General features: G+C 44.0%; 1 protein-coding gene across 20 annotated transcripts in view; it reads right to left on the bottom strand.

Annotated features, from left to right (window-relative positions):
* The window catches only part of PROM1 (prominin 1), a 616,480-nt gene that overhangs the window by 106,483 nt on the left and 488,064 nt on the right, over positions 1-21,933 (bottom strand). For 10 of the 20 annotated variants that reach the window (XM_069202406.1, XM_069202442.1, XM_069202387.1 and 7 more), the window contains 2 exons: positions 13,664-13,681; positions 12,554-12,607 (listed from right to left, as the gene is read on the bottom strand). In XM_069202406.1, the coding sequence (XP_069058507.1) occupies positions 12,554-12,607; positions 13,664-13,681 (72 nt within the window). The remainder of the gene's footprint in view (positions 1-12,553; positions 12,608-13,663; positions 13,682-21,933) is intronic. The other 10 variants (XM_069202511.1, XM_069202502.1, XM_069202362.1 and 7 more) reach the window with 1 other exon arrangement.

Genomic DNA, 21,933 nt, shown 5'->3' with positions numbered 1-21,933 from the left:
TTGTCTTTCCTGGGACATACATGTCTGACGTCACTAACCGGTCACTCACTATAGTGTGACTGGCACAGGTGTCCCTCAGGCCAGTGGTAGGGATCTCATTCACTTGAATGTGGTGGAAGTGCCTACTCCCACCCTCAGGGATCACCAGCTTACCATCTGGTCCTGTCTCCCAGCACAATGCTAGGAGGGCTTCATCATCTGAGGAATCCTCCTCTATGGCTACACTGGACAGCCCAGTGCTAACCACCTTCCTTGGACAGGCTGCATCTCCTCTGAAGTGACCTGTCTGCTGACAGTCAAAGCAAGCCCTACTGTCCAAGAGTTGTTTTAACCCTGGGTCTCCCTGTCTCTGCTTGTCAGAGTGGGAGTGGGATTTACTCTCCTCCTTCTTAGGGTTCTGGGGTACAGAGAGAGTCTCTGTGGTGGGCTTACCACCTCCCTCCTTAGGTTTTTGGGGACCTGTCCCCCCCTTCTTGGAGTCTCCCCCCTGGGACTTGACAACCACCCTGGTTCTCAACCACTCATCAGCTGCCTCCCCTAGCTCTCTAGGGTTGGTCTGCTTAGAGTCTACTAGATGCTGGCGTAACCTTTCTTGGGTACAATTGGTCAAGATGTGCTCTCTCATGATCAGATTGTATAACCCCTCATAAGTATATACTTTGTTACCAATAATCCAGCCCTCTAGTGCCTTTAGTGAAATGTCCACAAAGTCAACCCAAGACTGGGTACTGACCTGCTGGGTGTCCCTGAACTTCATTCTATATTGCTCTGGGGTCAGACCAAACTTCTTGGCTAAGCACCTCTTCATACTAGGGTATGAATCTGCCTCCTCCCCCCTTAAGGTCAGAAGCCTATCCCTCCCTGAGTTGGGGACCAACTCCCACAAAAGGGAACCCCAGTATTGAGGCCTAACCCTTCTCATTTGGAGTGCCCTCTCAAAGGCCCCCAGCCACTTATCTATGTCATCCCCCTCTACATAAGCAGGAACTACCCCCTTGGGTAATCTGGGGCAAACTCCCCCACCCATGGACACCTCAGCTTCTTTATCGCTGCTTCCATCTCTTTTCTCTTTGTATGCCCACTTTTTCTTTTCTAGGGCCAGCTTCTCTGCTTCCAAAGCTATGTATGCTAGCTGGGCCTCCAGCTCTCTTTCTCTGATGGATGGGTTCTCTCCTCCTGAAAGAACCCCCTTCCTACCACTAGCTTTGGATCTGCCCCTAGTGACTGTATTTACTGAGGACCGTTCTTCCTCGTCCTCACTTAGGGTCAGATGCCTTCCCTCCCCTGAGTGGTTAGAGCTTGCATCCTCCCTTCTTTCTCCCTCCTCTGGAGCTTCTTCTGACTCTACCTCTTGGGTCTCAGCCCATGCTGTCAGGGATGTGATCAGGATTTGCTTCCTGAGATCAGTGGTTGCAGGCAACCCTCTTTCAATACACAACCCCCTAAGCTGGACTACTGTCAGTGTGGGTAGGCTAGCCAGATCAAGCTCCATGGTTCCCTAGTTTTGTGTCAACAAAAACTTTTTGCAAAAATTGGAAACAAGAATTTAGAAAAATTACAAAAATTCTATAGTTGAAATTAATCCAAATTAAAAATTAAAAACAATTTTTGCACTAGGACAATTTAAAGGATTTTTAATTTGTTTTACCTAAAACTGTAACGTGATATTGAACACAAGTACAGGATCCTGTCGCTGCTTCCAATTATGTTGGAAAATGGGTTATTGGTAGGGCAGGTAGGTACCTACACCTAGCAACAAGCCACTAACCTCCACATAGGTACAGTTAGGTCTCAGTAAATTAATCCCAGCTCAACCCTTGGTAGCTTGGCAACGAGCGTCAAGGCTTAACTTAGGAGACAAAGTGTAAAGCATTCAAATATCACAAAACAGTAATTAAATAAAACACAGGAAACAGTTTAAAAATCCAAAACCAATTTATAAAAAATAGTTTATATTTTTATCTTTAAAATGACACAAAAACGATTAAAATCGGTTCTGGGGAACCGGAGATATGAATTTTTAAAGAATTATTACTTTTCTAGCGCTTAGAAACAAAAAGCGCCAATCGGGTCATCTGGTTGCACCTCGACCGGGGCAAAGTCAAACTTTCAGGCCGACCGCGATGGAGCCCTGCTCGGCTACAGGTCGCGGGAGGCCTCGGTTAAAAAGTTACCTTCTGACTTAGTCTTTATTTTGAAGTTTTTCTTCACCGGGACGAACCTGCCAGTTGAATCCGACCTCCTGGAGCCCTTGTCCGGATACGCAATGTGGGTTTCCTCGGTGGAGACTTTTACCTTCGGACTTAGTCGTTTTTTCGAGATGAAAATCCTTCGACCGGGGTAAACCTGGATCTTGATCCGACGTCCATGGAGCCCTTCTCGGATACGATGGCTGGGAGGTCCCGGTCAACTTTTTACGTTCGGACTTAGTCTCTTTTTTGGATGTTTTTCTTTACCGGGACGAACCACGAAGTCAGGCCGGGTCGCGGTTGAGGCAAGCAGGCTAGAATTTCCGCGGCGGGTCGGTCCCTCTCTGGAGCTTTTTTCCAAAAATTCTCAAATCTTTTCCAAACTTCTGGGGCTTCACCCAGATGTTCTTCTAAGGTTCTTTTGGGGTCCACAGCTCACCCCAAGGGTCCAGAAGTTCTGTGATGGTCCTTGGGGGGGTGCGGACTTCAACTCCCAGAATGCACCTGGCGCAAACTCCTTTTTGGCCACTGGACAGTGGTCAGCTGGTCGCTTTCTTCAGGAGTTGGTGCAGGGGACTCTGGTTTAGCAATTTTTCACCTGTAGCAAACAGGGAGTCCCTCCTTGAACCAGTTGAAGCCAGGCAAAGTCCTTCTTGTGGTGAAGCCCAAGTGTGCAGCTGGTGCAGTCCTTCTGAGTGCAGGGTCCAGGTGCAGGCCAGGGGTCCAGCAGGGCAGTCCTTCTTCTTCTTTAGTTCCTTTCTTGTTTAATTCTGGAGGGGATCTGAGGTGTGGGTGCAGGTCTGCCAGTTTTATCCTTGCTCCTGGGTGAAAAGCAGCGGGGCCCTGGTTCTCCAATCAGGACAGGGTTGTCCCCCTGTGATGACCACTTCCTGGGAAGTGTGGCAAAAATCCATCCCAGAAGGCAACAGTCTCTAAAAATCCAACATGGATGAATCTGATTTTTGGAGGTTACATCTGGCTGAGCCCACCCACTGGTGTGGCTAAAAATCATAAACACACCCCTCTCCTGCCCTCTCCTAATCTAATCAAGGGGGCACCTAGCTGTCTGGGGTTGCAGGATGTGGGGGTGTTGCTGGGTGCTGCAAATGTCCTTCTCTGCCTTTGAAGACCAGTTTGGCAGCCCTCCCCCTTCCTGCCTCACCATCTGCTGAGGGGAGATTCTCTCCCCCAAGCACATTCCTTTGTGTGAAGCCTGGCCACTTCACACCTCATCAAGGCAGCCTGGCAGAAGCTGCTGCAGGCTGGCCAATCAGAGCACAGCAGCAAAAACAATGCAGAGCTGAAATTGGCAACTTTTTAGGTAAAGTCTAAACTTTTTACCTGAACTAGTTATATTAAATCCAACAACTGGAAGTTGTAGGATTTATTACAACAATTAATTTGATACCAAATTCTTGGTATGCAACATTTAAGGAGACTTTAAAATTTAAAATAAAGTCTGCCCATTCTAGCCTATGAAGGCCATTTACTTCAATGAGGGAAAAACGAATTTGGCTGTTTTTACGTCACCAGGGCTTATAAATCTATTTTTATAAAGTCCCTGCTTATAGTTACATGGCACCCAGCCCTAGGGGCACATAGGGCACACCTTAGGGGTGACTTATATGTAAAAATAAGGTAGTTTAAGACTTTGGAAGTACCTTTAATTCCAAAGTCGAATTTGCATATAACTTTAATTTAAAAGCAGCCAGCAAGGCAGGCTTGCTTTTAAAATGACACTGGGCACCTCAGCAATGCACCTAGGTGTGCACCACCTATGCTGTGGTCCCTAAACCTACATGCCCTACCATATACTAGGGACTTATAGGTAGGTTAACTTAGCCACTTATAATTAGCCTAATTTGCATATCCATTTTACACAGAGCACAGGCCCTGGGACTGGTAAGCAGTACCCAGGGCACCTTTAAAGTCAGGAAAACACCAGCAAAAAGTGGAAAATGGGGGCAAAAAGTTATGGGGCCTCTGCAATCAGCCCTGTTTTCTCACAAACTCAAATGTAGTGATACTCATAGGTAAAGAGCAGACCTCAAGTGCATTGTGAGAGTAAAAACACAAGTGTGAAAAGGGTTGGAGTTGGTCCCTATGTCTCTCACTCTCTCTTTCCCTAATGGAAAGTACACCGCATGTAGATATGTACTTTGTAGGGTATGGAACCATCTTCTGGTGTGAGTCAAAGAGACCCTGACATGATTGATCATACTATTACTGCCTTTGATTTGTTGTTTTGAAAAATATAAAGTATAGTTGGACTGGTGGTTGTGGCAAATACAAGGCATTGCAACAGAAATATGATTACCAGAAAGCCAAAGAGCATCTAAGATATAAGCAGACCATCATCAATTCTACACTGTGATCAGGCAGTTGTCGACTCTGATAATGAGAGGATTAGGAGGTATCTTTCTAAAACTGTAAGATATGTTTCTTTGGGGTACTGTAGGCAAGGGGCAAACAAAGAATGTTTTCCTGCCTGTAATGCTGATCTAGGATCCCATACACTTAATGCTATTCCAAGAGAACTACTTTGTCCTACTACCAACCCTCACACCCCCATTGCAAGTAGCATACAGCTTGGTCATAGGGGAAGATTTGGCCTCAGGTGAATGCAGCAGGTGGCAGTCCATACAGCAAAGAGCTCCAGGAAACACGGACACAAGGCAGTGAGCTGAAAGCTGTTTAGAGTTAGCTCAAATTTTTTATTGCATATTGCGCTAGTGGCACCAAGGCACTGCACCTGGCACTAACAGGTAATCAGAGAAATTCTTATAAGATTAAACTGCCACAGAAGGACAGTGTCTTAGTAACTTCCTCTGTATGAGATTTGATATGTTAAGACTGCTGTGGATGACCAGACCTGTTCTCGCTTTGCAGCTTTGATTACTTCTGTATTTGGACTTTACGCTGACATTTTTCCAGGTCCTCTCTTGCTCTACTTCCTCCAGCAGATGAGTTCCCTTGGTTCTCATTCTTCCCTAATTTATACTTCTCTCCTGACCCCTCCTGTTTTGACTCATTCCACTCTTGAGCCAGTGAAGCTGTCTCTAGGGGTGGAAGAGTCACTGGCTAGCACAACTCACTTGTAGTTGCGTCCGCTTCCTATCAATCTCCAGAATGATGCATTACAAGTTCTCTGCAGTTGTTTCTGAAGATTCAGATTCCCAACAGAAGTGCATTCTAGATCAGGATGTTCACTAAGTGTGGTAGTCGGCCAGAGGTGAATTACTTAGAACACAGACTTGCATTAAACCATGAGTTCCTCTTATTGATTACTGTCATTTGTCTTATTTCACCTCACTAGAAACCACTGTTGTTTTCCTACCCTTGAGAGCTCCATACAGTTTAGTGTTATATACTAGTGAGCAGGGGTATCTTAAAACAGTAGAGAGGTACCTCATCAGAGAATAAACATCTGTCTCCAGCAGCCTGAACTGAACAAATTGACATCAAATACAAATGTCCAAGATGAGTTCACTGTTAGCTATTGTTGATTTGGAATAAAAAAAAGTGAGCTGCATATTTAGAAAATTTGAAACTGCCCTAGAATTACTAATGCTCACTTTTTGGGGGGGACTAAAGTTCAAATTATTTGGTGGAATGTGCTAAACATTTTTATTAAGACCTCCCTTTTACTATGTTAAAAATCATGAGGGTAAGTAGGACCACCTGTGTCATTCTTGCATAGCTGAGATGTCTGCGCCAATCATACTGCCACTAAGAGTCATGGGTGTTAATGAAAAATAAGGATTAATGGTCTGAAACACATACAATTATATAAGAGTATGTGAACAAAAGCACAACCCCAATTACATGTTTTTTTCTCAGGCATTTTTGGATTTTATTTGAAAACTCAAAGTCTTCATAATCCGTAATATAAAATAAAACAAGGTCCGAAATCACAAATAATTAGTAAATGCATTGGCTAAATTAGTATATTTTTCGAAAAAGGAAACAGATTCAGTAATGTGTGGCTCTGATTAGCAAATTACACTATCCAAAACAGTAAGAACCGCAGAAGATATGAAAATAACAAATTCATGCCTCGGTGTTTCAAAATGAGTCAGTCACTGTACTCTCAGACACCAAATGAGTCACAATTGTTAAAACATGACTCTGATGGGTCGCAATTTATCAGGTGTGATAATTACCACCCAATTATTAGTTTCCCTCTGATACTATATAATAGCCATAAAGATTTTGGTGCTTACTACATCAAAATCCGCATGTCCTTTTACATACTGGAATTTCCCTACTAAAAATCAGCAGGTTTGACCAGGTGAAATAAATTCAGGGGATGCGATAGTAACTGCATATGTTGCAATTTAATGGCCAACTCATAATAAGAGCCTTAGTGGGACAATTCAGCAATCAGGGGACAGCGTGGGAAAGGTGAGGGTTGGAGGTTTTTTATTGATAAAAACAGGCCGTTTCCCAGTGGCTGGTATGCCCTATGTCACTGGCAACTTCAGTCCAGCCACTGGACATTTAAATGTAGTTATATCGTTTGAGATTTTATATTTGGAGTCAACCAAGGTAGAGTGATTACCTGACCTATTGGGCTATCTCCAAGAGTCTAGTCCATAGTTGTCAACCATCATTCATAAAGGCTACTTAGGCTAAAGCAATAGGTCAATCCATGGAGAAAATGTGTGGAAGGTACTTAGAGCTATTAAGAGACGTAGCCTTTCCGCACCTTGGTTCTCAGCACACTTAGCGGAGGAGAAAAGCCAATATAAGAAACTTAAATACAGAAAGGCTTTCACAAAATATTATGTAGCAATTAAAGCAGCTCAGGCTGCATATTTTGAAGGCAAATTTTCAGTAAAAGCCAAAAGGCCATGAGAAAGGCTCAAAATTGTTAGGAATTCTCTTCATTTTGTTGTCTGTACACAGCCGACTTTGCCTGCTCTGGATTTGAACGATAAGTTATCACACTTTTTTGACGCCAAGATTGTTTCTGACCTAAAGTCCAACCCAATAAGAATGGTTGCTGAGACGAGGATGGGTGAGTCAATGTCAACTCAGAGGCAATGTGTAAAGTATTTGTGCAAGACTTCAAACAGTAACACAGTAAAAACACACCATAAAAGGTAGCCCATGCCAGATTTTGAAAAATAGAGTCATTTTATTTTTAACAAATAAAACAAAATCAAATCAACAAAAGTCCAATCAGCAGAACCAGAAACATGCAGATGCAGAGTTTAAATATAAATAGCACCAAAAGGCCTTATGCGCCAACTGAGGATATCTGGTCACGCAGGACCAGTACAAAGTGCCTGATTTAGATATTGGCGGACCTGTTACACCATTGCAACAGTGATAGATATGTCGTCCTCCAAAATCTAAATCCCATAGTATATAACGGGATTTAGATTTCGGCAGACCACTGTGACGGAGTAACTCGTCTGCCAATATCTAAATCAGGCCCAAAGTCACTAGTTCAGGCCGACCATGATGGAGTGCAGGCCGGCTACAAACATTCAGTTAGGATCACTGAACAAAGTGCCTTAAATCCTGGTTTGTGGAACATTTGGAAGATCCACGTTGAGAATGTGCCATGCAACCAAAGTAATGCATCAGTTCCGAGGTGTGGCAAGGCTGCGGTGTGTGATCGTCGAGGATCCTCTTGATGGGGGCTTGCGATGCAGAGTCCAGAGTTGGGGATGAGTCACTTTGTTGGGGTAATGTGTCGGTTCTGAGGAGCTGCGATGCAGAGTTCATCATCGTCGTCGAGGCTGCTGCCAACAAAGGATGAGAAGGCCTGCACAGAGGATGCATCACACGGCAGCAGTTCCGAATAGGCAAGGGGCTGCAGAGTGATGTGGGTCTTTGTGACAGCTCTGATCCATGCAGCAAGGGCAATGTGTTGATTCTGCGGGATCCACCGAGGCTGGCAGAACACCTTAGGCCCATTTTCAAAGGTCCAGGACTGGGGTGGCACTACTTGGTAGGGCAGACTCACAGATGGTGGAGTCCAGGTGCTGGGTTCAAGGTTGTTGGAGCCTTCTGTCCAAGAGGTGATTAAAATGTGTTATTCCCTATTCCAGGGAGATGAATTGTAATAGCTGAAATTTGGTGCAGGGATAATGCCTGGAGTTGGAGATGTCTGTCTCGGTATCCCTGGAACTCATCATATTCAAAGCTTTGGGCCTGATTTCAAGTTTGGTGGACAGGCTACCCCATCACAATTGTGAGGGAGTACTCTGTCTCCCAAACCTGGCAGTGACAGGCAGAAATAAATTGCATTACATTTTTGGTTTTTAGAGACCAACTCTCACTTTGGGAAATGGTTTCTGAAAAGCAAAAACGTTAATGCACAGCTGCCTAAAAGACAGCAACGGTGCACCAAACTTTCGGGGCCTTCACAGGAGCTGCCATGGTACTGGCTCCTGTGTATGCACACAGATGACCGCAGGGTCACAAATGATCTCTAAATATTGTGGTATTGTGTCCATCACGGTAGCAGAATGTCCTTACCTACGATGACAGAGTAAAGAACGCCATTCACTAAATCAGGCCCGTACCATGTGGTACATGTAATGCTGCACTGCACTGGGCGCGCGCACAGTGCGATGGTGTGGAGCGCTTGAAATAACGGTCTGACACCTGTGACTCTTTGGCGGGAAGGTAAAGACCCCGTGTGCACTTCTTCCCATTTATTTATACTCTTGCTGTGTCCTGGAAACAGTAACCCAACCTTCCGGGTCAACTGCAAACGCGCAGCCACCAGACAACTAAACCAAACACCCCTTTATTACATCCCTTCCCAAGTAGATCCAAACATGATATGATCATGAACTACATACAAAATCTCTTAGTCTTTGACTGGGCTGAGGGTTGGGCCGACGGCTGCACCTCTGCGACCGTAACCGACCTTCACCTGATGTGGCTGGAGAGTTGGTAGTCGCCGATGATGCAGGAGGGAATGTGTCCTCTGCCACTGATGACTGGTGCACACACCTAGGCTCAGAGCCCTCACCCACTGACCACTCCTGGGAGCAGTCATCATCACGCAGTTCATCTAGGGGCGCCTCGAACGTGGCTCTTCGAAACCACAAGATGTTTTGCGTTGCCCCCTTTCCTCGCCTTTCAGCCGTCATCATGGTCCCATCACATGTTCCTCTGTGGCCTCTCCATTGGGGCTGTGGACTTGAGCTGGATCTCCTGGGTATTGTGAGAGGAAATCAGCAGGATTCTTGGCACCAGGATGGTATGTCACCTCCATGCAGTACTGCTGAAGTTGGATAGCCCACCGTTCGACCCTGGCCGGTGGGTGTGGCACTGTCCCCTTAAACAATGGGACCAGAGACTGGGAGTCCGTGATCACCCAAAAGGGTCTTCCCTGCAGATATAGATGGAAACGCCCACACGCCCACTTGATGGCCAGGGCCTCTCTTTCGATTTTAGACTACCGTTGTTCAGTGGGGGTTAAGGCCTTGCTGGCGTATGCCAGTAGAGCCCACTTGCCAGGCTTAGTTTCCTGGGTCAGGACCACACCAAGCCCTACCGGGCTTGCGTCAACTACCAGTTCAGTTTTCTTCGAAGGGTCAAAGTATGCCATGGTAGCCGCGCAAAGAAGTGCTTCTTTCAGTGCCTGAAACGCCTGCTCTTCTTTGGTTCCCCACACCCATGGTGCAACAGCCTTCGTCAACACTCAGAGGGGCTCAGAGAGTGTTGCCAACTGTGGGATGAAACGCCCACAATAGGTGGCCACACCGCCGTCACTGTTCGTGGGGTGGGAGCTTGTTCGATGGCATTCAATTTGTATGCCACTTTGATTGAACAAGTACCCGAAAAAGTCAATTGAGTTCAGGAAGAACGAACATTTGTTTCGGTGTAGAGTGATCCCATGTTGGGATAGCAGTTTGAGAGTTGCTTTTAAGTGCTGGTGGCTTCAGCAGTGGCAGAGAAAATCAAAATGTCATCACTGACATTCATGACACCTTGTAGCCCGGACAGGGTCTGATGGACCACATTCTGCAACACCTCTGCAGCTGGCGATATGCCAAAACTTAATCGATTGTACCTCCTCAGTGCTAAGTGTGTTGAAAAAGTTGTAATGTATCTGCTGTCTTCCGCGAGGCTCAACTGGTGGTACCCAACATTTAGATCCAATTTAAAGAACCGCTTGGATCCGTTGAGGTCCTCAATGATGTTGTGTATCGTGGGAGTGATATGCCTCTCTCTTTTAATCGCCTTGTTGGGAAGCCTCATATCAATGCAAAGTCTGATTTTGCCTGGTTGTTTTGGTTTTTTGGATATCATCATCGGCAAGACCCAGGGGGTGGGTCCCGACACTTTTTCTATCTCTCCTTGTTCCTCTAGGCTGTTAAGTTCCTGCAGTCGGAGGTGAAATGGAACCCGCCCGGTGTCACAGAGCAATGGGTTTTAGTGCCTTGTCGATGTGTAGTTGTACCGGGGGTGCCTTCAGACAACCCAGTCCCATGAACTACTCTGGGAATTGTTTTAGCAGCTCTTCTACCTGACATGTCCTTATGCTTCTTGCATATGACATTAGACCTTGTTCCTCAGCCGACTGGCTACCGAGGAGGGTGTCAGCTTCCCTGTCAACGACATGAAATGTGGTGTAGATTGCTTTCCCTTCTGTTTTGACAGTCACGGCCATGCGTCCTTTTAGGGGTAGGGACGTGTTGCTCCTTTAAGTGAATATTTTAGTCTCTGACGGTGTTAGTTGCGGGCGAGGTCGGAGTCGTCTAAACTGTTGGATGCCCATGACAGTCACGGACACTCACGGATTCACTGCGGTGTCAATCAGTGCTTTGACTCAGGACCCTACAATCTCAATCAGGCACGTCGGTTGCGATCGCCTGTGCCTCTTTAAGTTGCTTGCCAAGATATCAGGAATGCCTCCTACTCTTCTTCTTCCGGGGAGGAGTCCTCCAGTGTCTGACCGGACAGTGGATGTTTGGTGTTTGTGTCCATCTGGTCACTCAATGACACCTGCTTGATCGCCTGGGCGGGTGCCCTTCGGCTTCCTCTTCCTTTCCCCCAGGCATTTCCTTTGCAGACAGCGGCGAAATGGTTTGGTTTCCTGCAATTCAAACAGATGTGTCCTAGAGCTGGACAGTCTTTTGCATTGTGCACCTCCCTCCCACATTGATCGCAGCATTCTCCTTGCCTGACTGATGGGTGCAATCTTGGCCTCCAGCATTACTGGTTGTTGCTGTACTGCATCCACACATTCTGCCTTGATCACAGGGGCTTTCTTCCGGCATTAGCGATAGGGCCAGGCCCATTCCTGCTGCCCTGGCCGCTGACAAGTCATGAGACCGTGCAATCACCAGTATTTCATCAAGGCTGCTAAGGGGTTGTCTCAATATCAGGTCTCTGAGCGTCTTGTTTCTGCAGCCTTGTATAATCTGCGTGCGTATCTCCTTCTGTTGGTCGTCTTCCGTGCATGTGCTTGCCAGTTCACGCAGCCTCGCGTAGAATTGGTCAATAAATTCCCCCTCACGTTGGCGTGCCTGACAGAGTTTACAACGTTCGAAATCCGGATTGAGCTGGGGGTCAAAGTGCACATTCAGAGCTTTCACCACTGCGTCATAGTCATCATAGTTGCTTGTGTTTGGGAGATATCTGAAAAGCTTGTAAATCTCATCCCCCGCAAAGTGAAGGATTAGGGATCTCTTGACTGCACCATCCCACTCACAGGTAGCAACAAAATAGTTCTCTAATCGCCCAATCCAGACTTTCCACCTAGGGGACTCTGTGGCCGGGTCTTGTAACTCGCTGAAAGGTGGAAGTGTGCTGACCATAGAATGCTGTGGGGGTGGGTGGACTGGCCGCTTTGGTTCATTAGATTTTTTCATGAAGAGAAACCAGGGACTAGTGAGAAACCCCAAATAAAATGGTTTAAAATTATCATGAGTTGTAGCATATTTTAGTCTTCACTATTTGCAAGATGTGTAGAAGCCTGAATGTCAGATAAACTGAGTTTTTTCAGTGTGAGGTAGAAAATTCAAACTAATGCTATTGTTTCTCTGAGATATTCTTAGGTCACTGAATTTCTCAAAGGTAGCTTTTCATGCAGCTGTTTGAATTGGGGAATCACCATTAATTGCCACAAATATAAAAGGTGTCCAACCCAAAGAGAGAGTCAAGAAGAAACATGATCAGTCTCACCCACACTAACCTAGCTAAATTAAAGGTACTACAACAGTTTAAAGATGCTTGAATCTACTGCCCTGAGGAATATGCTTTTCGGCTACTTTCTGCTCGGAGTCAGAGCACACAGGATAATCTCACCAACAAGGGTCTGTTCGTAGGCTGTGAACTCACGTTCCTGAATAACTAAATAATAGTATAGCAATATAAAAAGTCAAACATACCGCAAGCTCCGCTGCTGATCTTTGGAGAACCCTAATGCTCTGGTTTAAGGTTGTCTGGAGAAGAAAAAAGAAATCGGATTAACCATTTGCATTGCAAAACGAAATTTAAAATTCAGTCTTAAGACAAAGAAGAGTTCAGGTATTTCCAGTTTACTACTCAGGAACAATTTACTACAGAAGGTGTGCATTTATTTTTTGTGTTTTGTTATATAGTTCTGGCCAGACCCCAGAAGCCACAATGCTGCATGTGTTGCAAACAAATGTTCAATACGTATACTTTGCTGCTTCTTCGCCAGGTCCATCTATCCACAATGGAGCCCCCATCAGAATATGTAAGCCGGTTTTGAAGAAAAAAGTGCCATGCTGTGCCCCTTCTGCCTTAAGTGACAATGCCAGTGACAGCCTTAACCTATCTACTCTTGTCAGAACACCCCTCTATAATTCAGTTATGGGCTTCACACTGGGACAGCATCATGAGGCCTAGACAATGTCCTATAGAGAGCCGACCAGCTTTTCCTGAATCAGGCAGTGGAGTAGACCTGGATAGGAGGAGGTGCCATCTCATTACTGATTATGCAGTTTCAGATTCCTCAAGGGTATTTCACTCAAATTGAAGTGATACATAAAGTAACCTAAACAGAAGACTTCACTTCTTGGTGTGTTGTCTCTAAAATCTTAAGATATAGCTGGCCCATCAGGTGTTTAGCATCTACAGAGGGCTATGGATGTAATATCAGTTGTACAATAGAACTGATGAATTGTAAAAGCAATTAGTATTATCTAAGACATTTATGACATGGCTCATCAGTGGTCCACATTCAAAAGACATACCAAGACTCAAGTAAATCCTCTCAAATGTCAACTAACCTGCCCAAGTGTACCCTGTGGATTTTTCAGATAAAAACATTTGTATCTCTTGTTGATATTATAAATTGCTGACAGGTAATATGCGCTCTGTGGAGTAACTAGATGTGTTATATTCTTTAACCTCAAGAAAGAGTTGACCCACCCTCCACTAGAAAAGTGATTAAAATCAATTATCAGTTATAAGAAAAAACACACCAATAAGCCTGCTAGCAGAAACACAGTTGGAAAGTAGTATATGCTTACCCTCGCTTTCACATATTTCTTGAGAGCAAGAATGAAAAGGAAAGGAAAAAAAGAAGTTGAGAATATACAATTGTTAGTTAGAAAGGAAGCAAAGCAAGACTTGCTAAAAGTAAAGGAGAGAACACAGTTAAATAGATCAAAACAACTTTGTGAGACCGATATTCATAGCAACTTGGGTTCAGATAACACTTCACGGGAAAATACTTCTAACTACTGTTGAGCAGCAGACATTGACTCTTCAACTTTATAAATTAAATTAGAACCACATATACACGCATCGCTCAGGTATGTCCATTTCTCACTCCTGACTGCACAATTGCCTTAATTCTAAAGAGATTTTGTGGCTATAGCAGTAATGTATACTAAAGTAATTTGGCAAGAAAAGGAAAATGGTGCTTAGTAATATTATTTCTAGGCCTTGTATTGTTACTCAGGGCCTGATTTAGATTTCAGCAGACAAGTTACTCTGTCACAACGGTGATGGATATCCCGTCCACCACAATGTAAATCCCATTATTAGTTATGGGATTTATATTTCAGCAGACGGGATATCTGTCACCATTGTGACGGAGTAACCTGTTCGCTAAAATCTAAATCAGGCCTTCAGTCTTTCAAATATACATAGATTATTACTGTCTAACCTCAAGAGACTGGGTACTTGATGTATAAATTATTTCCTTCTGGGCTGATTGCATTGCAATGCCAGAGGGGCTATTTCATACCTAAATGTACAACTCAATTATCACACATTAAATTCTAAATCTCACACATGCATTGTATATAGAAAGCAAACCTTTTTTACATTTTTATTTCTGCAGTAAGCCTGTTTAAATGCTTTTAAGGACTCAATTGTGATGTTGAGGTCACCAATACTTGCAAACTCCACAGGAAATGTTGATGATATTGAAGAGGAATGAAGACAGATTTACTTGATGGTGCATTTTCTTGAGAACAATGTAAACCATGTTAAGGCCTTTCCACCAATACCCACCACCTCTTTCAGAATGTTGTAATGCTATCATGGGGTTATTGCCCGAGCCTGTAGAGGGATCACTCTGTCTAGGGCTACGACCACTGTCAGAATCTCAGCCAGGATGCTGGAAAATGGAGAATTTGTCCAAGGGTGTGCTTGGAAATAAAGGGCTGGATTCAGGTTGTGCATGTTTGTCACAAAAGAGAAGAGAAATTAGTCCTGAAGGGTCTGTGTTTCACTTGTAGGCTGTTTGCAGTATTGAGTGTTATGAGAATGTAGTCCATGGCTAGCCACTGATAATTTGAGATGTGCATGTTTACCATTAATGAGAACAGCAAATCCGTGACAATGGGTTTTGTTATGTGATGATCTGCTGGGTGAAGCCACAGCCATCCTTGAGTAAAGGTTGTGAAGAGTTCATCAACCCAGATATTGAGCTCTCCAAGGAAGAACAATCCCTTTCATCTAATCGGAGGACTTTGACCAAGGTTTTGTGATAAATTCTGCTCTTTAATGAGTGTGAGTGCTCTTCCACTTGTGAGTCATGTCATTCGTCTTGCTAAACAATGCTATACATTGTTTAAATTATGGACAATGTATCCTGACACTTTTTGCATTATAGACGAATGGATGAAGGACTAACCCAAAGCACGATTACTGATGGGAGGTGATCACGCACTGAATGTGAAAATCATGTCATATTACTATGCCTACTGGCACGTATGGTCCATATAATGATCCATGTAGGAATGCTGCATGCTGCACTCTGTTAGTCTACTATTCTTCCTTCTCAAGCCCCACTGTCATCTTTTCGAATTATGCATAAATCACTGTTTATTGGTTCAATGCAATTTGAATGCTCATTTTCGCTCAAGTCTGACTTGGGCTTTCTAGCTTTTTTTCAAACACCTTGAATACTCTACAGTGTGTTCGCTCTTATGTTATTGCCCAAATTCTTCAAATATTATTTTACCATTGTTGTTTTGAAACTTCAATCATATCCATTTCAGCAGTCATCTTATCTCTCTTTTTCTATAACTATTTTTCATAGATTCACATGCTTGAATCTTTCCCGTCATTGAGGTGGGACTCCCACAGTAATTATAACAAGTAGCAGAAAGCTAAGCATTTCACAGGAGTGGCATTGTTTGCCAACTCACATATTTATAGAAAGAGCCAAACTTCAGCCAATCAGAGAACAGTTCTTGAATCATCCTTCCACCCAACTATCACCACACCTCAGATTTCTAATCACACATCATGTGAAGGGAGTCTCCATGAGCTCTGCTCAATTCTATGATACCCTTTTCTCTTATTTTTTCTCTTGACCTTTTTCTGAACTTAAATCACCAGACTACATGGAATCTGTGATTTTCATGACAATTTTTCAAACCTCAGGCAAGACCTGTGGAAAAGGTAGACCTATCTCCAAAGACCCTCAGAAAGAGTGTTTTGTATTGCCTTTCACTTAGTCACAAGGCTAAAGACTGCAAATATTGCAGAACATTTTCTGCCAAAACCCTGAAGGACATGGAGGCGACAGTCTTCTGTGGCAACAGAATAAAAAATCAGCAGACACTCCAGTCTCTGGAGAAGACGAGTAGGGAACATAAACCAATAAAACCTTCAAGAGAGAAAGGTAAAAAAAAAAGAGTTTTGTAAACAGCCTCCTAAGAAATTATCAAAAGGGAAAGAAAAAAGGGAGGACAACAGGAATCCTCAAAACAGATCCAGCTATTTCCCATCACCTGAGTCATCTAAGACAATGAAAACAAGCTCACAACCTTTTACTGCTTTTGATATTGCTTTGGCCTCTTCACATATTAAAAAATTGTCTCAGAACCTATACGCAGATCACATGCGTCAATGACAAAACTGTTGACAAAACCGTCAGCAATACCGTAGATGGCGATAATGTCATTGTGTATGTCACCAGTGTATCTGTGGCACCCTTCTTGTTGAAATTTGTATAGATGACTTCTCCGTCAATGAGACAGTCTATGACCCTTCAAGTGTCAAAATCATTGGCAGCCGCTTCATCAGCAGGACCATCAACAAATGCTCTAGACACAGTTCTAGACTAAGCTTGCAAATCACTCATTGGGTTTTGAGAAGAGGGGATAGCAGAGCTTGAGCAGTTTAAGTCCAGCTTTGGGTTGGTGATTTCAATAAGGAGCTATTAAGTGAGCTATTAATGTTTGTGCATCTCTCAGATGGAAAGTGCCCCTTCCTAATGGTGGAGATGTTCAAAAAGAAAAAAGAAGATCCTTGGATTGAGAGGAACAGATCAGATGGTGAAGAGTGAGGAATGAAGCTGGATGCTAGCTGCTAAGCCAAAAGGGCCCCTGAAGTAATGGGTTGCATTATGAATAATATTCAGTTCCCATGATAGTTACAGCTATATGGAGTGGTAGGTTAGATTTGCATATAGAAACACACAGGAGCTACTGCAGGTTATAGAGGTCATGACAATGGGTGGATAACTGAAAAAGAGGCAGATTTATTAATAAAGAGGGTACATAAGATACCATACTTTTACATACTGCCAAAAGTCCACATAAATATACATCCATCTCCAGGACGTCCCATAGTATCAGGGATTGGCTCAGCGCTGGAACCGTTGGTCACAAACTTTTGTGATTTCTTCCTAAAATCACTTGTGAGCAGGATGGCCTCATATTTAAAAGATACTAAAGACATCCTTAATAAACTCAAGGACATATCCTTTGATCGTGAAGATGAGTTATTACTCACACTAGGCGTGGAACCCTTATATACAAACACACCACAGGAATCAACATTACAGGTAATTGAACCAATACTGAAACTGAGACAGGGAAATTACATGACACGTGATGATTTCATATTAGATTGTGCACACATGGCCTTAACCAGAAATGTGTTTGAGTATGATGGAGCCTTTTTCCTGCAAACACATGGTGCCTCCATGGACAGTACCTTTGCTCCCAGTCTAGCCTGCCTATATATGCATAATTTTCAGACATAATTTATATACAGCGAGGACAGTTCATTCACAAATCACATTCAACTGTGGAAGAGATATAGGGCCTGATTCTGACTATGGCGGGCGGCGAAGGCCGCCCGCCATAGTCCCGCCGACAAATGACCGCACCGCGGTCAAAAGACTGCGGCGGCCATTCTTACATTTCCGCTGGGCCGGCGGGCGCTCTCCAAAAGAGCGCCCGCCGGCCCAGCGGAAATGCCCCTGCAACGAGGATGCCGGCTCCGAATGGAGCCGGCGGAGTTGCAGGGGTGCGACGGGTGCAGTGGCACCCGTCGCGTATTTCAGTGTCTGCATGGCAGACACTGAAATACTTTGTGGGGCCCTCTTACGGGGGCCCCTGCAGTGCCCATGCCATTGGCATGGGCACTGCAGGGGCCCCCAGGGGCCCCGCAGCACCCCCTACCGCCATCCTGTTCCTGGCGGGAGACCCGCCAGGAACAGGATGGCGGTAGGGGGTGTCAGAATCCCCTGCGCTCCGCCGCCATGGAGGATTCTCCCGAGCAGCGGAAAGTCGGCGGGAGACCGCGACTTTCCGTTTCTGACCGCGGCTGAACCGCCGCGGTCAGAATGCTCGACGGGGCACCGCCAGCCTGTTGGCGGTGCTCCCGTGGTCGGTGACCCTGGCGGTCACCGACCGCCAGGGTCAGAATGACCCCCATAGTGATGATATCCCGGTGATGTGGAAGGGTACTGAAGAGGAGGCTGACGAATTCAATATGTGGGTGAACAGCCTAGACCCTTTCTTTAGATTTATCATGAACATCAGTAAGATGGAAATACCTTTTTTGGATCTGTGGATATATCCTGATGGTGGAATTCTAAAGTCAGAAGTGAATTATAAACCTAGAGACAGGGATAGTCTGGTAATACTTGAACAGTTTCATCCTAAGGAGTAGGTTTGCCTATTGGACGATTCTTGAGATTGTGAAGTAGTTGTACTGAAATATCCATCTACCAGAAACAAGCAAAAGACTAAGAGAGCCAGGAACAATGACAGGGAAGCACTTCTTGGCATCTATAAAAGGACCATGGACTCCTAGGCTGATATGTGTAACAACCTTCAGTCCAAGTTCCAACTTGGTGAAAAAGCTTATAGGGAAACATTGGATCATTCTTAATTTGAGGAAACTAAGAATTGAATATCCAATGTTGTCATACAGAAGAAGTCAGAATCTTCAAGATAAGCTGGTACATACAAGTCCAAAAAACAGCAATCAACACCCAAAAAACGTTATGGAATACACATGCCCCCAAAGGCCACCAACCTTGTGGGAATTGTGGGGTATGTAGTTTAACTAAAAAGTGTGCAGCTATTGACTTGGGACTAACAACACCTTGGGAGTTAAAACACTTCACCCCTGTAATTTGTTATATGTTGGTATGACAAGAAGGAAAATACGTACAACGATTACAGAACATAGAAGTACAATTAGGTGCAGAAAGTATAATACAAACCTCACCAGACACTTAAGTGAAACAAAATCACACAGGTGTTTACACTAAGTGGTACCTAATAGAGGAATTGGAAGAGAGAAGTGGGACTATGAATAAAGCATTGCTGAAATACGAACAGTGATGGGTATTTAGATTACATAGTGATTCCCATAGCATTAATAATGAAATACCCTAGGATCTTCTGGTGATCCAATAGCAAGGCCTCTCTGAAACTTGTCATTAATAGGATTCCCCCAAACGATCATGGTCTTTGTTTTTTTCACACATGTGAGGACAGTGTTCAGAAGTGAGACTTGCAAGGCAAGCATGGTCTGGCTCTACAGCAAGGTTGTGTCCTCCCCAGTTGTAAATAAGAGAAAAGTGAAATTATAAATATGTTACTGGCAGCATATTTTATTAAGTCTCCGTTCCCGTGTCACATACAAAAATAGACAGAGACACAAGAAACATAAAAGGTTTTATTGATAACCCTTTCATGCTGTTTAAATAATTCCTTTTGCTTATATAAAAGGATGCTTGGAGTGTCTGTTCATTGACAAGAGGACTCTCCATTTTTTATCATTTTCTGTTAACTAGAGTGTTTAGTATACACGTCTTGTTGGGAGGTTGAGTGAGTCTGCCACACCCCTCCCTAACATCCTTCCTCCTCCCCCTCATTTCCAGCCCTCTCAGCCCATTTCTCAATAGGCTGAGACAAGTGGTACACTCTTCCAACCAAGGGCTGAACTGTGTCACACGCTTTCAGAAAGCGCAGCCCACATCACTTCCACAGGGCAAGGCCTACATCCTGGAGTGGAGCCCTCTCAATGTGGTTTTACGCTCTGGGGCACGCATATTACAGAGCTCAGATTGGTTTCAATTCAGCCACTCCCATAGGTGAGACATGGCACCCTTGTAACGATCCTCACATTTTGAGCAAGGTGAGATGATTTCAGTCACTTACGACCCACGCAACAAGTAACGCAATTACGCCTATGAGCAAGTTGATGCCTTATACACCTGAGGGCCTGAAATCACAGGTGCAGATCATTTGGCCATGATTAGAGACGTTGCCCCACACCATAAAAGCCTCATGTTTACCAAAGTTAGAGTATGAGACCGCTATTCGAGGGGGCAGGGTAGGAATTCAAAGATCGATTCTCCTTGATGAAGTAAGTGAATGGTCACTATTATACACATATAAATACACTTTTTTAGACATCTGGAGGTGAACTCTCTTCTCTAGCAATGGATATCATATGCTGGGTTGTTTTCCTCTCATATACCATATGAGTTTGTGTAGTACATGCACAATGAACTGGGGCATAAATAATATCTTCTGTTTTATATATAGAAAAATATTTTTGACTAAAGCTTCTTCTCCAGAGTGTGACTCTAAGGCGCCCCCTACAGATCATGAGGCACGGGTCTAAATAAATTGGATAAGGCAGAGTGGGTCATAAAAACAATGCAGTATGTATTTATGTGTGTGTGTGTTGTGGTTCACATTTTGCAGCATGATGTGTGCTAGTGTTTCAGTACCACGTGTGACACTTATTTTATCTTCAGTTACAATGTGTTAGTAATAGAATGTGGTTGCGCAAAAAAATAGATGTGTTCCCATAGTAGGATTACTGATAGTCTACCTATATTTTATGGTGTATTTTCTTATTTTCTACCTCCTATTAGGTAAATTACTTGTTAAGAGATGATGAGATGTAGGTTGTTTCCTTTATTTTTACTACACCATTAAAACCTAAATGGAATAGGGATCCTAGGCAGCCATGAAGAATTCCCAAGTCCGGATTAGGCTTTAAAAAGGGCAGAACCATGTCAGCATCAGAGAGGTACACAAGGGCCATAATACCCAGCATTGTCCTTTCATGAATAGAGTTTAGTATTTTTTATGTATACCAAGGGTACCACCAAATAAAGAATAATCTTGTGGCTTATCCAAAGGTATTCTTAATAAGTACAACTGGATCCCAGAAAAGGTGTCCAGATTAATTATTTCTAAGAATTCCCTCAAGCAAACCTCCTTTTCCCCCTTGAGGTTGAGTCCACCCTGGGAGTACTATCTTACCAGGGTAGGGTGAAGTGGGCAATTATGAAGCATGTCACATTACATGAGTGAGCCCACCTCTGCCAATTTTTGGAATTGCTCACAGTTGAGATAGATGAATATGTATAGAAAGACTATCTCATATGTAAAATAATCGGGTACACGAAGAATATTAAAGTACCCCATTAAGCGGGTACCGCATCCTTTTGTGATGTGAAAACGGTTTGCTCTACCTGTGCCGGTACAACAAACAGATTGTTTCCTATATGATTTTAAGGAAACTGCCATGAAATCAGTTATACAATATAAATGGGCAGACTTGAGTGAATCACCTAGCCACTGTTCCTGGAGAGCATTCCTGGGATTGGTTTGAGTGGAATGTACTGCTGTTCTGATAGAAGGTGAAGTTCTGTGAACCAAAATTGCCTTGCCCATTCTGGGGCTATAAGAATGATTTCACTGATTTCACACGGCTCCCTGGCTCCCTCTTTTTCTTCTTGAGGATTCAAGTAACTAGAGTCAGAAAGGCATATGCAAATATTCCCACCCATTCGATCTGAAAGGCGTTCCCATATGGCTCTTTGTGGGGAAATCTGCCCTCATTTGTGGAAAATGTTGGCAGCAGAGAACGGGACAGCTCCCACTTGTGGCAGTCTTCTAATGATCTGCTTAGATATTCTGCCCACCTTAGCTGCCTGGTTCCTGAACATAACAAATTTCACAAACTGAAGATATCTCAACAGTGCAGAGACATTCTTGAAAAAGCAAGGGCAGAC

Source organism: Pleurodeles waltl, chromosome 1_2 (assembly GCF_031143425.1).
Source record: "Pleurodeles waltl isolate 20211129_DDA chromosome 1_2, aPleWal1.hap1.20221129, whole genome shotgun sequence".
In the NCBI taxonomy this organism is placed as follows: Eukaryota; Metazoa; Chordata; class Amphibia; order Caudata; family Salamandridae; genus Pleurodeles; species Pleurodeles waltl.
This window is presented reverse-complemented; position numbering and strand designations above follow the sequence as displayed.